The sequence below is a fragment of the Gastrolobium bilobum genome, unplaced genomic scaffold (assembly GCF_033153095.1).
Source record: "Gastrolobium bilobum isolate Gb01-03AN ecotype WA unplaced genomic scaffold, APGP_CSIRO_Gbil_v1 utg1427, whole genome shotgun sequence".
Classification (NCBI taxonomy): Eukaryota; Viridiplantae; Streptophyta; class Magnoliopsida; order Fabales; family Fabaceae; genus Gastrolobium; species Gastrolobium bilobum.
The window spans coordinates 130,902-144,413 of NW_026896702.1; the positions used below are offsets into that span (position 1 = coordinate 130,902).

The 13,512-nt window shown below is 31.7% G+C and overlaps 1 protein-coding gene across 1 annotated transcript; it reads left to right on the forward strand.

The window, feature by feature from the left end:
* Positions 1-4,673: 4,673 nt before the first annotated feature.
* On the forward strand, positions 4,674-10,998 carry LOC133301511 (uncharacterized). The gene is made up of 7 exons (XM_061501144.1): positions 4,674-4,945; positions 6,227-6,638; positions 6,793-6,949; positions 7,785-7,829; positions 8,327-8,492; positions 8,598-8,968; positions 10,482-10,998. The coding sequence occupies exons 1-7, from the start codon at positions 4,820-4,822 to the stop codon at positions 10,798-10,800; spliced, it is 1,596 nt and encodes a 531-aa protein (XP_061357128.1). The 5' UTR covers positions 4,674-4,819; the 3' UTR covers positions 10,801-10,998.
* The last annotated feature ends 2,514 nt before the right edge of the window (positions 10,999-13,512 follow it).

Genomic DNA, 13,512 nt, shown 5'->3' on the forward strand with positions numbered 1-13,512 from the left:
GTTCGATAAACTTTTTCACACTTTAGAAAACATGGAAATAACATAGAGTCTTTTATATTATTTTAACATGTTAATTAAATTTTTTAGGATATAAAAACTATTTTTTATTATTTCTTTTTGATATTTTTTATCGTACAAAATAATTTTTTAGCTCTATTTTAATTGAGAATGAATCCTTTCTGTTTCATTTAATATGATTAGATAACATGAGACAGTTAATAATTACAATCATACATAGATAATTCAAGCGTGACCAAATAGGAGAACAAGAGAGCCTTAGGACATAAAGTGAGAAAATAATGAGTGCTAATTTGCCTTGAATGAGATTATCTCACATGAGTGACATGACATGACTTGCTCATATTAAATGAGATATGAGATGTTCTATGACTTGATCATCTTTATTATATTTTGATAATTTTTCGTTAAAGATATTATGTTATATCATATTTATGCATCTTATAATATTATTATACATGAACTAAATAAATTTATAATATCAAATTTAAGCAAGATATATATGTATAAATAAAGGCTTTAATGTTTCTAAAGTGAATGTAGATAAATAATCTACATTGCTCTCAAAACGAAGTCGTTTTAGATTGAAAAACTAAAAAATTATAATGAAAAAGACTATTATAACCCTGAAATAAATTATAATTACAAAAATACCTTAATTTCCGCCTCAAAATGACGTTATTTTGGATTCAATGTAGATAAATTATCTACATTGACCGTAGAAAAAGCGAACCCATAAATAAATTTAAATTATATTTATTTTATTCAAGGAATGACAGGACCCACGGTGGAGGTAGGCCTTAATGAAACTTAGGATGCACTCAAAAGTTTAGAGCCTTGCATTTTACCGATTGAGCCCATTATGGGTTTCAAACTCAGAACCACAAGTTAAGGGCCCCATGTTTTATCCACTAAGTTAGTCGGCACTTACTCATGTGCTTAAACTTTTAGTTTGTCATTTTATGAATTAATTATTGTTTATGAGCACATTAGTATCCAACTTTATGTTAATATTTCTTATGGCTTATTGTAATAATGAACTTGAGAATTAATTAACATTGAATGATCTATATAAATCAATTAATTAATTAGAGATTTGTCATAATATCTTTAATTATTTAAATTATATTTTAATTGTCTCTAGACTATATAAAATATATAACAGTGATTGTAATTGATTGAATTTATATATATATATATATATATTAAAATTCATCCCATGATAAATTTTATTAATTAATATAATTAATTAGGATGAGAAAGTAAATTATAATTCTTATTTACCCACAAAAATTGAAAAAATAAACATATTTTGCTAGTTTCATCTAAACATCAATATATGTATACAAAATTAGAAACTTAGCCCAGAGGCAGTTTTATTTGTTATTCGATCCATATTTTGACATAATATACATTGATGAATCATGATTAATTTTTTATTTGTCTCAAATTTTAATTATAACCGTGTATGTTTAATGTTATGTAGTTATGCAATATATGAATTTCATATCACTATTTGAGGGGTGATTATTATAAGGTCTGAAAAAGATAGAGTTATTCTTTAATTAGGATGTGGTTATTTAGTTACTCATCGTTGCCAATTACATAGAAAGACTCTCACTGGGTTTACACTTACTTGATCAATTGGAGTGGTTAACAGTGTCTTGAAATTTCTATTTTATCTTACCTCTATTTTAATTGCACGATGCTTTGTTACCTAACAACATTTTATTTAATGTATGGTGTTTCACACAAGTGTGAAGTTTAACCTATCATTTGTACAATTTTTTTTTTGTCCTTTGGCTTCATCAAGATATAAACCAAAATTAAAGAGCCCAAGTTGTACTTTAATCCAAAAAAATTCAAAAAAGAAATTTTAAAGGTGACAATTTAAACTTTTAAATGGTGAATTTTTCGGTATGAATTATTAGTTGCCATATAGAATTTTTTCTTTTGGTTGGGGTCTATGCCTCAGATGATGCCAAACATGTTGGCACTATGTTCGACGTGATTTCGGAAGCAATCAAGATTTTGAATGGTTTCAACATAAAACCAAAAAACTCATTTAATTTTGAGTCGGTACTAATTCCAAACTTTTCAAAAGTTACTATTGTTTGCACTTGCAGTCATATGCACTAACTTAGGTCTCTCATTGCCTTGCATAACATCACGTGAAATAATGTATTCAATACAAAAAATTCATTACCACTCTTACAAACACATGTTATAATGAGTTAATTAACTGCTTCATTAATGCACTAGTGTTCTAAATTGTACTTTAATGACCTTTACTACTTCTTTTGTTCTTTTCATACTTACCTAAGTGTAAATAAGAAAAGCATCTCCTTTTTTAGAGATGGGAGAAAAGTTTACGATGTAATTAGTCATGTGGAAGAAGTGACATAATATCATTGATATTGAACATGTGGCACGGTTATTAATTTTTATATATATTAAATATGCTATTTCACATAACGTCTAAAGCATCACATGAAATTGCATCTTGCATACCCTTAGAGTCCGTTTGGTGGCCAAGATAAAAAGGATATAATAGCATAAATTATCATATCATATTCTTATCCATTGTTTGGTAAATCATCATGATATGATGAGTTTATTATGTTGCTCATTTTATCATGTCCGCAACAATATAAGCTATTCCAAGGGGGGGGGGGGGGGTACTCGGGTTAGGAATGGATAGGATAGCAAATGTTACATCTATCTCATCCCAAATATACCCTTGTGCATTTTTTCTACGAATTTTGCTCGACACATAAGGGTTAGTCCTTGCAACTGACCAACCATCTTCGCATGCCATCGGCCACTTCTATTACCCACCATTGCTACCGTCATTACCACCGATCATCACCTCGAGCTACTAGTCACCACCATTATCACCCGCTACCACAAAGCACAACCACCATTGCCACCAATAGCAACCACCATTACCTTCGATCAGCCCCCACAATTGCCATCAGTCATTACCAGCGCCGCCACCCATCACCACCGCAATTTCCACCAGTCACCCCTATTTACCACCATTGCATCAACCACCACCACCATTGTTATCATCGCTATTGGCTACCACCACCCCTAACCATCAGGTACCAGGCACCAACCATCATCGCCATTAGTTAGTCACCACAATTGTCACCAGTCATTGTTGGTATTGTCACCATCTCGCATTGCCACTAGCCTTCACAACTGCCACCATCACTTCAATTGGCCACCCCCTGCCACCCATCGTATCAGCCCTTGTCACTAGCTATTGGGCATAAATATTGACAATCAATTAAAAACTTGATTTTTAAAAATTTATTTTGGAAGGATATATATATATATATATATATATATATATATATATATATATATATATATATATATTGTTTTGAAAGTTTTTGTAAATTATTTATGTATTTTATATAATTTATTTAAAATTATAAATTTTAATTTTTTAATAATTTAAAATAAGAACTAATGTAAAATAAGTAAGAAGAAGTAGTTTAATAATCAATTTAAAAAATAATATGAAATTCCATTAAAAAGAATATTTTTGTGTATTTATATCATGTCACAATACATATAGTTTGCCTCAAACATCATATATGATAACGTTATCTTATCAAATTGCTTATCTAGTGCACATTAAACACATGATCAAATTATATGAGCTTATTAAACTCGTATCATTATCTATTTTATCATATTCATTCTTATCTTATCATGTCAATTAAGGAGCTCTTAGCATTCAAGGTATCAGTTAAAATAAAGTTTTGCGTATCCTAATGTACAAGACATTCTTAATGGATATTTTTAAAAAAAAAAAAATGTTTTTGGGTAATTCTTTGTTAAAAAAGTTATTTTCGATTTTTAACCTATTTCTAATGTTGGGAAAAAAAAAGTCCAATAAAACTAACCCAACCTAGCTCCTACCTGAGTCTAGCATAAATTTCGATACGTGGATAAATACTTTTTATGGGATATGAAATTATATCAAATTGTTTCAAGATCGAAAAAATTATATTAGGTTTATTTTTTTTATTAATATCATTTTAACTATTTTTGTTATCTTTTTTATTTAATTGTGTAACTTTAAATGTTTGTTACAAATTTATATAATTTTTTAAAATTTTATAAATCGTATTATCTTTCCAAATCTTATTAATTCTAAGGGAATAAAATTTCAGCTGTAACTTCAGATAGAAATATCTACTGTGCACCTAAACGACAGCGTTTTCCTCTAATAATAAATTCACTAAAATTCAATCCTATCAAATCTTTGATTATAGTAAAATCTTTTAAAAGATCTTTAAACTTATTATATTTCTAAAGGGAGAGGTTATACTACCTTTTTTCTTACTACTTGTTACTACTAAATTTTAACTGTTGATTTCTATCAATCTATCGGTTATAATTTATTAAAATTAATATTTAATTAATAAATGTGACCCAATAAATTATAACCGTTAGATTTGTAGAAATCAACGGTTAAAATTTAGTTGTAATAAGTAATAAGAAAAAAAAGTAGTTAGGATAACCTTTTCCATTTCAAAATAATCTTTTTAAAATTTTAAAACAGTTTATCTGAAACATTCTTTTAAAATCTGAAATCAATATCCCCTAAATCCTAATTCAATACGAGTAGGGGAACACAAAGAAGTCTCTAATACCTTAAACAACAGCGGGAAACAAGGTTTTAGAAGCAAAAAAGACACAATTTTTTTTTTTTGGTAGTTTCCGATTCTCAAAGATACCTAGAGAAAGAGAATACGAGGTGGTGATTAATTAAGCGGCGAAGCAAATGGAAGAGAATGGATGCACCACCAGGGACAGGGAGGAACAAGAGGAGGCATTGGTGGCTTTGATCGAACACCGCACCCGCGAAGTCAAAAACCTCCGTCAACGAATCTCCTATTACAAATCGCAGGTTCCTCCTTTCTTGGATTTCCACAAACCCATTTGTCTTTTCTTCTTCTTTTTTTTACATACTCTTATCGTTAGTTTGTCTTCGTTAAAAAATGTTACAATATTTTTCCGCTTTGAATAGCATGTTAGTTCTAATATTTGGATCAAATTTTAATCTTTCTATTCCTTCCACCAAAGAGCGTGGTTATTCATGACTATATAACTTTGACATACTCTTGGACTGGATATTAAATTGCTTTTCTCAAATTTGAGTGAACCCAATAATTTTGTAGCGTTTTTTCAATGCGGAGAAAAGTGGAAAAAATATTGTTCCTTTTGCATCTTTGAAGTTTGCAACGTTGCTGTTTTTCTCTGTTATATACTTGCATGAAGTTCATTTTAAGTCTAGATATGAATACTATTATTTGCTATGTAGCACCGATAGGGACAGGATACGACACGACACTCCGACACGTTAATTTTAAAAAATGTTAGATTTCGACACGTTACGACACATTTTGATATTAAATATTATTTTAAATTTATGTAATGTATATTATATTTAATACTCAATAATTTAACAAAAAAAATGAAGTTAAACTTATAATACCCATCAATTTTGCAAAGAAACATAAGATATCCCAAATATTTATATTAAACTCAATAAAATGGTAATAGTAATCCAACTAATCTAATAATTGGAACTAAAAACGCAATGCAACGCAACCTTTGAATCTTTTTTTGAGTCTCTACAACGTGTGTTGGAGTGTCGGGAAGTGTCGGGAAGTGTTGGACACAACACGTCAAGGTTTTTGAAGTGTCGGTGCTTCATAGATTATTTGCCTCCTCGGCGTTAAAGCTTTTAATTTTGTTAGTAAATACCCTTATGCGGTCTTTATAATCTTGTCATGACTTAATTAAAAAATATCTTTGCTATTAGTCACCAAAGAGACTGGAATTTGCTTTATCAGCAATTATATAATGATGCACACATTATTAAGTTATCCCTGGCACTCAATATGATAGTGCATTGCATATTTGTTTACAATTATGTTTCGCAGACTACTCTTTTTTCACTGTAATCTGAGATGGAACCTTTTTATGAATCTTAATAAATGATTACTGTTATCCGGAGAATGGTTCCTAGCTTTAATGTGGTGTCTTATTCCAAGTTGTTGGTGTTCCGGTGATAAATTTTATATCTTTTAATTTCATTCTTTAATATATCTCCTGCATTTAATGTTTTTCTGAATCTTTACTGGGAGAATTATTAGCTGATTATAAGTTTGGGAAAAATGGGCAGCTTGAGGAAGCAGAAAAAAGGTTGGAAGATTCCGAATCCAAATTGGCACGCATTCGAGGTCAGACTAATGCAGTGTCGTCTAAAAGTAGCTTAGATGATAGAATTAAAACCGTGAAGACAGAGCGCAGATCAAGCAGTCCAATTGATAGAAATGAAGGTTCTTCCAAAAACCAGTATCAATCTAAACCGGAACTTATTATTCCTGCTGTGACTCCAAAAATTTCCCCACCTATACTGTTACCAAGGTCTTCTGCAAATGCTTCAATAAGTTCCAGTTCGGAAGCCATTGCATCAGTCCATACTCCTTCAATCCATGGTTCTGGCTCTAGAGTAAAATCTGATAAGTCTCACAGACTTTCTTCTGAGCAGCAAAACATTGAAATCAAGGACAAAGGGACAAAAAGGAAATTTGGTTAGAGATTCTTCTCTAGGGTGGTTTTCATTATTGCTTTTTCATAGATTTGGCTAGTCCATGGGTCATATCTAAGGTTATGTACCTATTGGTGTCCTTTTCATTTTAAGATTGGTTGTAATTAATATTCATAAGATTTTTGTTTGGTTTCCAGAACAGAAAGAACACAAGGAATTGATTCCTTTAATACGTATGAGTTCTTCACCAAACTTGGTACACTGTCAAACAAGCAACCACATCTCAAGTCAACACAAGAGGAAATTGCGAAGCATTGCTTTGTGTCCTGTGAATGATCAACTTTTTGTGACCAGGTAAAAGGATAATCTCATTTCTAAAATTCTTGCCTTTCAACAATTGTTGAAATTTGACTCATAATAATGATTACTGTCCTGTTATTTTAATTCTTTGATTCACCTATCTCTTTTAATCTCCCAGCTTTTGCCACTTCTGGTATGAGGTCAAATGTTATAAATTGGCACCAAGAAAAGTTAAATTGCAATATGATGGATCACTAATTAGGCTTATAATTTTAGGGAATGGTCCAACTTAATGTGTATGTCTACAATGTGAGAGAGTGAAAGATTCAAAGGTCATCTATAAGTTTTCAGATTTTAAGTTTGTGCCTTTGTGGTCTTTAAGCTTGTATTTGAATAACATAGGACATCTGCATGACTACCACAACAAGGCTTCTGTTTTCTTACTATCTTTCTTGAATATTTGTTTCTTTCTGCTTCTTTTACACCCGAACTAAAGTGATATATGAAAGTAATAGCTATGAAAGCTTGTGCCATATTCGACTCTGTGAATGTACTCTGCTACCAAGATTATACAGAAGTATGAAATCTTGTTATGTGCAACCCAAATTTTATCATTCTGAGAAAGGTTTGTTTATTATTAATAATAATTATTATTATTTTGTAAAAGGTGGTTCATGTTGGTTTTTGACACGGTCTTTGGTTGTTTGAGACCTCTTTTTTATTGTTAGAATTAGATATATCTGACTTTGTAAATATAATGACAGTGTAACTTGTCATTTTTTGTCATCTTCAATTTTAGTTTCTCTTTATGTAAGATAAGTGTCTGGTGACACCCATTGGTATATTCTTTCATGACTGATTTTTAGCTACTTTTTTGTAATTCTTGCAGTGCTTTGGATGGAGTGGTCAACTTGTGGCAAGTTCAGTCTAGGGGGTATGCCCTAATTTATCTTTCTGGTGGCACTATGGAGAGTTTTTATTCTTATTTTCGGTGACAATATTATTATAAATAGACTTAAACCAAATACAATATGTGGACAGGATAGTTTGCCTAATACTCATCAATTTTTTGCACAAGCATAAATCTGTCTGTACTCCCTATGGTTTCTCCTTCCACTTCTTCCGACAATATATTATCTTTATCAGTCTTCCACTCCCTGAACATGAAGTTTTGGAGTAGTAAAAACTTCATGACTTTGAACTTCAAAATATTTATCAAGTTTCATTCTTCTCTGTTATCTCATGTTTTTCTTTCTTCCCATTTGAAATTGTAAATTTGACTATATGATGGCTCTTTCCTCTACCGCTGATAATTTCTTCTTAAGTTTACATGATAATTTGGAGTGGTAAACATTATAATTATATTTGACTGTTGACCCACCCATGTTATCTAATTAACATTTCCTTTTTTCCTCATCTTTAATTTTGTAGATCAGGAGCTTCTCTGCTTAGCACTACTAACTGTATATCCCAAAAGCAGAGGAGATGGCCAGAAGATATAGCTTGGCACCCAGAAGGAAATAGCCTATTTTCAGTATACAGTGCTGATGGTGGAGACTCTCAACTATCAGTTACAAATCTGAATAAAGGACAAGGGGTAATGCTTGGCACAAATATCCTGGCATAAAAGTAAAACTTTGTATTTGGTTTCTTTTATTGTTGATTCCTATTGATATATGCAAAATTTATCTGCGACTGACAGGGAGAACGTGTAAAATTCTTAGACAACAAGCCTCATGTTAAGGGTATTATCAACGGCATAGTTTTTATGCCCTGGGAAAATACATGTTTTGTAACTGGTGGAAGTGATCATGCTGTAATACTTTGGAGTGAGCAGGATGGTGAGAACAAATGGAAGCCAAAAGCATTGCACAGGAATCTTCATTCTTCTGCTGTCATGGGAGTTGCTGGTATGCAGCAGAAGCAGATTGTCTTGTCTGCTGGTGCAGACAAGAGAATATTTGGGTTTGATGTTCGTGTAGGCAGAGCAGATTTCAAGCATCAGATTGATAGTAAATGCATGAGTGTCATGCCCAATCCATGTGACTTCAATTTATTCATGGTTCAAACAGGGTAAATTACATCTGCTTCGTAGTCCACTTTGTTAACTTTATTTCTTTAGTTTTCACAAGCTTTGCTTTATTCTGCAGAATCTATAACATGCCTCAAATTTCAGTTTTTGTCAGTCTTGAATGTTTGGTTTTAGGGAAAATTAAGTATGTGTATATTCTAATAGTTTGAACCTCAGGTGAAACTTCTTACTTTAGTACTTTTTGTTTGCCAAAGTGCAATAAACTATTCTAATTGCTAATGTTGTAAGTGCACTTCAGGGAAATAGAAACAAAAAGGATTGTGGTTTGGTTCCCTTAACCTGAAACTCCCACACTACTAGATGTGGTGCACGACCACCAGTCTATGATCTCGTGCCTTTTTGTATCTTTCAATAGGCAGAAATGGAATATTTATAAAGGCCTCGAATATTGTTATGCTTTCAACAACATAATGGTGAAAAAGAGTTAGTGGTTTGTTGTGCTTATCGGTCTACGGAATTGGTTTGGTTCTGTACATGAAATATGCTTGAAATATTTGGAGGAAGTAATCTTTTATGTGCTAGTGACATTTGGGTCTACGTTCTGCCTTGTGAAAGAATGAAGAAGAGATAATTGGCTCATAATTCAGCAGGTGCATTTATCAGACTTTTCAATCTGGAGAAAGATAAATCCAATCAAGGTTCAATGTGAGGGACGAGCACCTCTTCTTCAACTGTTCTAGTTAACATCGGAGAATTCCCTTTTCTTATTCATATTCGTGGTTGGAATGATGGTTTATAGCCATAAGCTACTCGACAATAATCTAGATTGAAGTAGTTTGGGCACGTAATAAGAAGGCCCTTAGATGCTTCCGTAAGAACAAAAGAAGTTTGGTACCAAGAGTTCAACACAAAGAGAGATAGAGGTAGACCAAAACTTACTTGGGGGAAGATAGTAAAACAAAACTTGATGGAGTGAGATATAGATTGGCGGACGGTGTGTTTTAGGACAAAATGGAGAAAAGTTATAAGAATAGTGGAGGGTTAGACCCGTTATTATTCCTATGTTCCAGATGGTCCATTTTTAGTTCTTTTCCTCTTCATCTCTCCCCTCTCCTTATTTTTCCCTTCTTTTCCTTTATCTATTTTCCCCTTCCCCATCTTTTTTTTTTCCACACCCTTTTTATTTTTACTTATATATATATATATATATATATATATATATATATATATATATATATATATATATATATACACTTAAATTTCATTTTTATTTTTTTTCAATCTCTTCTATCTTTCATTTGGGTTCATCTACCACCGACTCCAATTAGTTTGGGATAAAGGTGTTGTTGATATTCTACATTGAATTAAGTACAAGAGTTTTCCTTTAAGATGGAAACATAATAATACTGTGTTGATCTTGTTTTCATTAGCGATATTCATTTTTCTTCTATTTTTTTTTTTTTGATACATGATTTTTCTTCTATTTCTATTCCTTGATATTCTTTTGCTGGTTGTAAGTTTATAGTATATTAACTACTTTTCTTCCTATATCAGGACTCCTGAGAAGCAGCTTCGGTTATTTGATATCAGATTGAGACAGACAGAACTTCATTCTTTTGGATGGAAGCAAGAAAGCAGTGAATCTCAATCAGCTCTGATAAATCAGGCTTGGTCTCCTGATGGGCTTTATATAACATCTGGTTCAGCTGATCCTGTGATTCACATCTTTGATATAAGGTATAATGCTCATAGGCCTTCCCAATCAATCAGAGCTCATCAGAAACGAGTCTTCAAAGCCATGTGGCTTCAGTCAATTCCTCTTCTCATTTCTATATCATCTGATCTCAACATTGGATTGCACAAGGTTTCCTAGAACCTACTACTGCCAATAAATCTGAGATGAAGTAATGTGTTCTGTCTCCACATTTTTGTGGCTGCTTAATTATTGAGGAAAGAATATTAGTTTTGTTATATGACCTGTGGAATTTTGTGGGTAAAGGTTAAAGGGAGAAATATTTTTTTGGAAAATAGTTGGGAAAATTTTGGTTCGGAAAGGCATGCTATGAATGATGATAAGTGTATTTTGCTATTGCTTTTCCTGGAAAAAATTTCCAAAAAAAATTAACAGCGAAAAAAAGTTGTGGACTATTTTTGTGATTTTTCTTTCTTTTATTTTTTAAAAAATAAAACAGCAAAGAAAAGCTTCATTTTTGTTTTTATAGTTAAATATTTGTGATCCCAAGAGCGGACATTTTTTTTTAGAACTAAATTGTCTGTTCAAATGTTAAAAGAAAAAATTACATGTCAAATTCAATGTCCTAATGCAAAATGATTTTTACATTTTTGAAATATTGTTTTCTGAAATCGGGTAAGATTTTTCAAGGAGTATTGGGGCAGATTTTTAAATCTAAAATCTCCTCTTGTTAGCAGAGTTTAGGCTTTTATATTTAACCGATTGAGGTTGTCTATTTGATCAACCTATTTCTATTTTGATGTATTTGCTTACCCTGCAAATGGAAAGAATCCAAAATGGAGCAAATAAATGATGGGTTATGTTTATCTCATTTTACATGAGATAAACATATCTCCTACACACACAAAAAGGAGTTGGGTCCCACCATTTTTTTTCTCTCTCCTCTTACATGTGGGTCCCACTTATACTTTTATTTCTACAACATGAGGTAATTCTTTTCCTACAACATAAGAAAAATATATCCCATAAATGATTGAGATAGTATTATTTTAAGAACTTGAAAACAACTGACTGTTAAGGAAAGCAACTCTGACTTATGGGTAGAGGTGTTAAAAATGGTTGAAGCCTGCACGCCAGTCCACAAATTTATATATTTGGTCTTAATTCATTAGAGTTTTTTTGTGATAGGATTTTTTTTTGCCTTACCCTCACAGCCCTATCATTTAGTAGGCTTATCCGCGGGCCAAATTTTTTCATTAATCAAAATTTTTATTATTTAAAAAATAAAAAATTATTCAAAATTAAATATTTATAAATATAAAATAAATTATAAACATAAAATAAGTAAAAATTGTTGTGAATTTGATGAAGAATATAAGAGAAAGTGGAATATAAAAGAAAGAAAAATAAAGTATAGAAAGAAAATCAAAGGAAGAATAAGATAAAAACAAGTATGAGCTCCTGACGATAAGGAAATATTATTATATTCTGAATTTACCAAGTATCATTTTTTCCATTTAAGACATGTACTTACATCCCATGTAAAAGGTTATCCATGATATTTTACAACACTCCCCTTGGATGTATTATACAATTCAATACACAATTAGTGTGATGGTTATAGAATACATCAAATGTCATAAAAAATAAAGAGTCACATGTTATGAACCATGTGAAATGTCATTCATAATCCATGCAATCATCCATAATATTATACAATACTCCCCCTTGGAGGTATTTTACAATTCAATGCACCATTAATGTGATGGTTACATCAAAGGTCATGAAAAACAAAGAGTCACATGTTATGAACCATTTGAAAGGTCATCCATAATCCATGTGAAAGGTCATACATATTATTTTACAACACTCTTCCTTCGATGTATTCCACAATTCAACACACCATTAGTGTGATGGTTATAGAATACATCAAAAGTCATAAAAACAAAGACTTAGATGTTATGAATAATGTGAAAGGTCATCCATAATATTTTATACCAAAAATGAATTTTTAAGTAGTGATATGTTTCAACAGAGAATTTCATCTGCGCATCAATAAATTACTTATTCTACTTGTGTGTTGTGTTTTTTTTATTCTCACATTTAAAGAATTGAATTAGTAGCAAAGTTCATCAAATACAATTTGAAATGTTCTTGATTAATGATGATGTTGGAAATTAATTTATTCTCATAATTATTTGATATTTTAAGTTGATTAACTATGTATTCCTAACGGATGTGATCAGTCCAATAACGATTGGGTTAATCACACATGGTTGAGCTTGATCCAATAGCTATTAAAGTCTTCTTTGGAATGAGTATTGTCTTTGTGGGATGCTTTAACGGAATGTGTAGCAGGATGAGAGTCTAGTAGTGATTGTCTTGATTGGCGAGGACGAATGTGGGGGTACCTGCAAGGCACTACGATGCAAGTCAGTATGTGAGCTATGAGTTTAATTTAAGATGGATTTGATGATCATACCTAGACCTTAAACCTCTGTTACATAGTAGTTGATTGTCTTGCTTATATAGCCTTAGTATGAAGACATTTATCCTCAGGTGGGAGGAAGTGGCTCTTGCAAGCTATCCCGTGCGCATGATGTCTATTGTGGACTACGACTTATAGGTGTAGCTTGAACCAGATGCATGTCCTTTAGCGATTAACTATTAGGGTGGCTGAAGAGTCTTGAGCTGCCAATGTCGTGTGGCTGTAGAGTCTTAAACTACTGATACTATATGGTAGTGTACCTGCGGGATGATAACGATGCAGGATGGATATGTTTTCTTAGCCCTTAAGTCTTAATTGTTGGGCTTCTTAGGCCATTAATGGACTTGGCCTTATATCCTGCATGGGGTTGATCTAGATCAGACAGTAAAAATAATTAATGTGGG

Bases quoted from the DNA above. Each gene is read 5' to 3' on its own strand.
- LOC133301511 (XM_061501144.1), top strand. From the start codon at position 4,820: ATGGAAGAGAATGGATGCACCACCAGGGACAGGGAGGAACAAGAGGAG. The intron at 4,946-6,226 runs GTTCCTCCTTTC...AAAAATGGGCAG, and splicing joins TCTCCTATTACAAATCGCAG to CTTGAGGAAGCAGAAAAAAG. The intron at 7,830-8,326 runs GTATGCCCTAAT...TTAATTTTGTAG, and splicing joins TGGCAAGTTCAGTCTAGGGG to ATCAGGAGCTTCTCTGCTTA.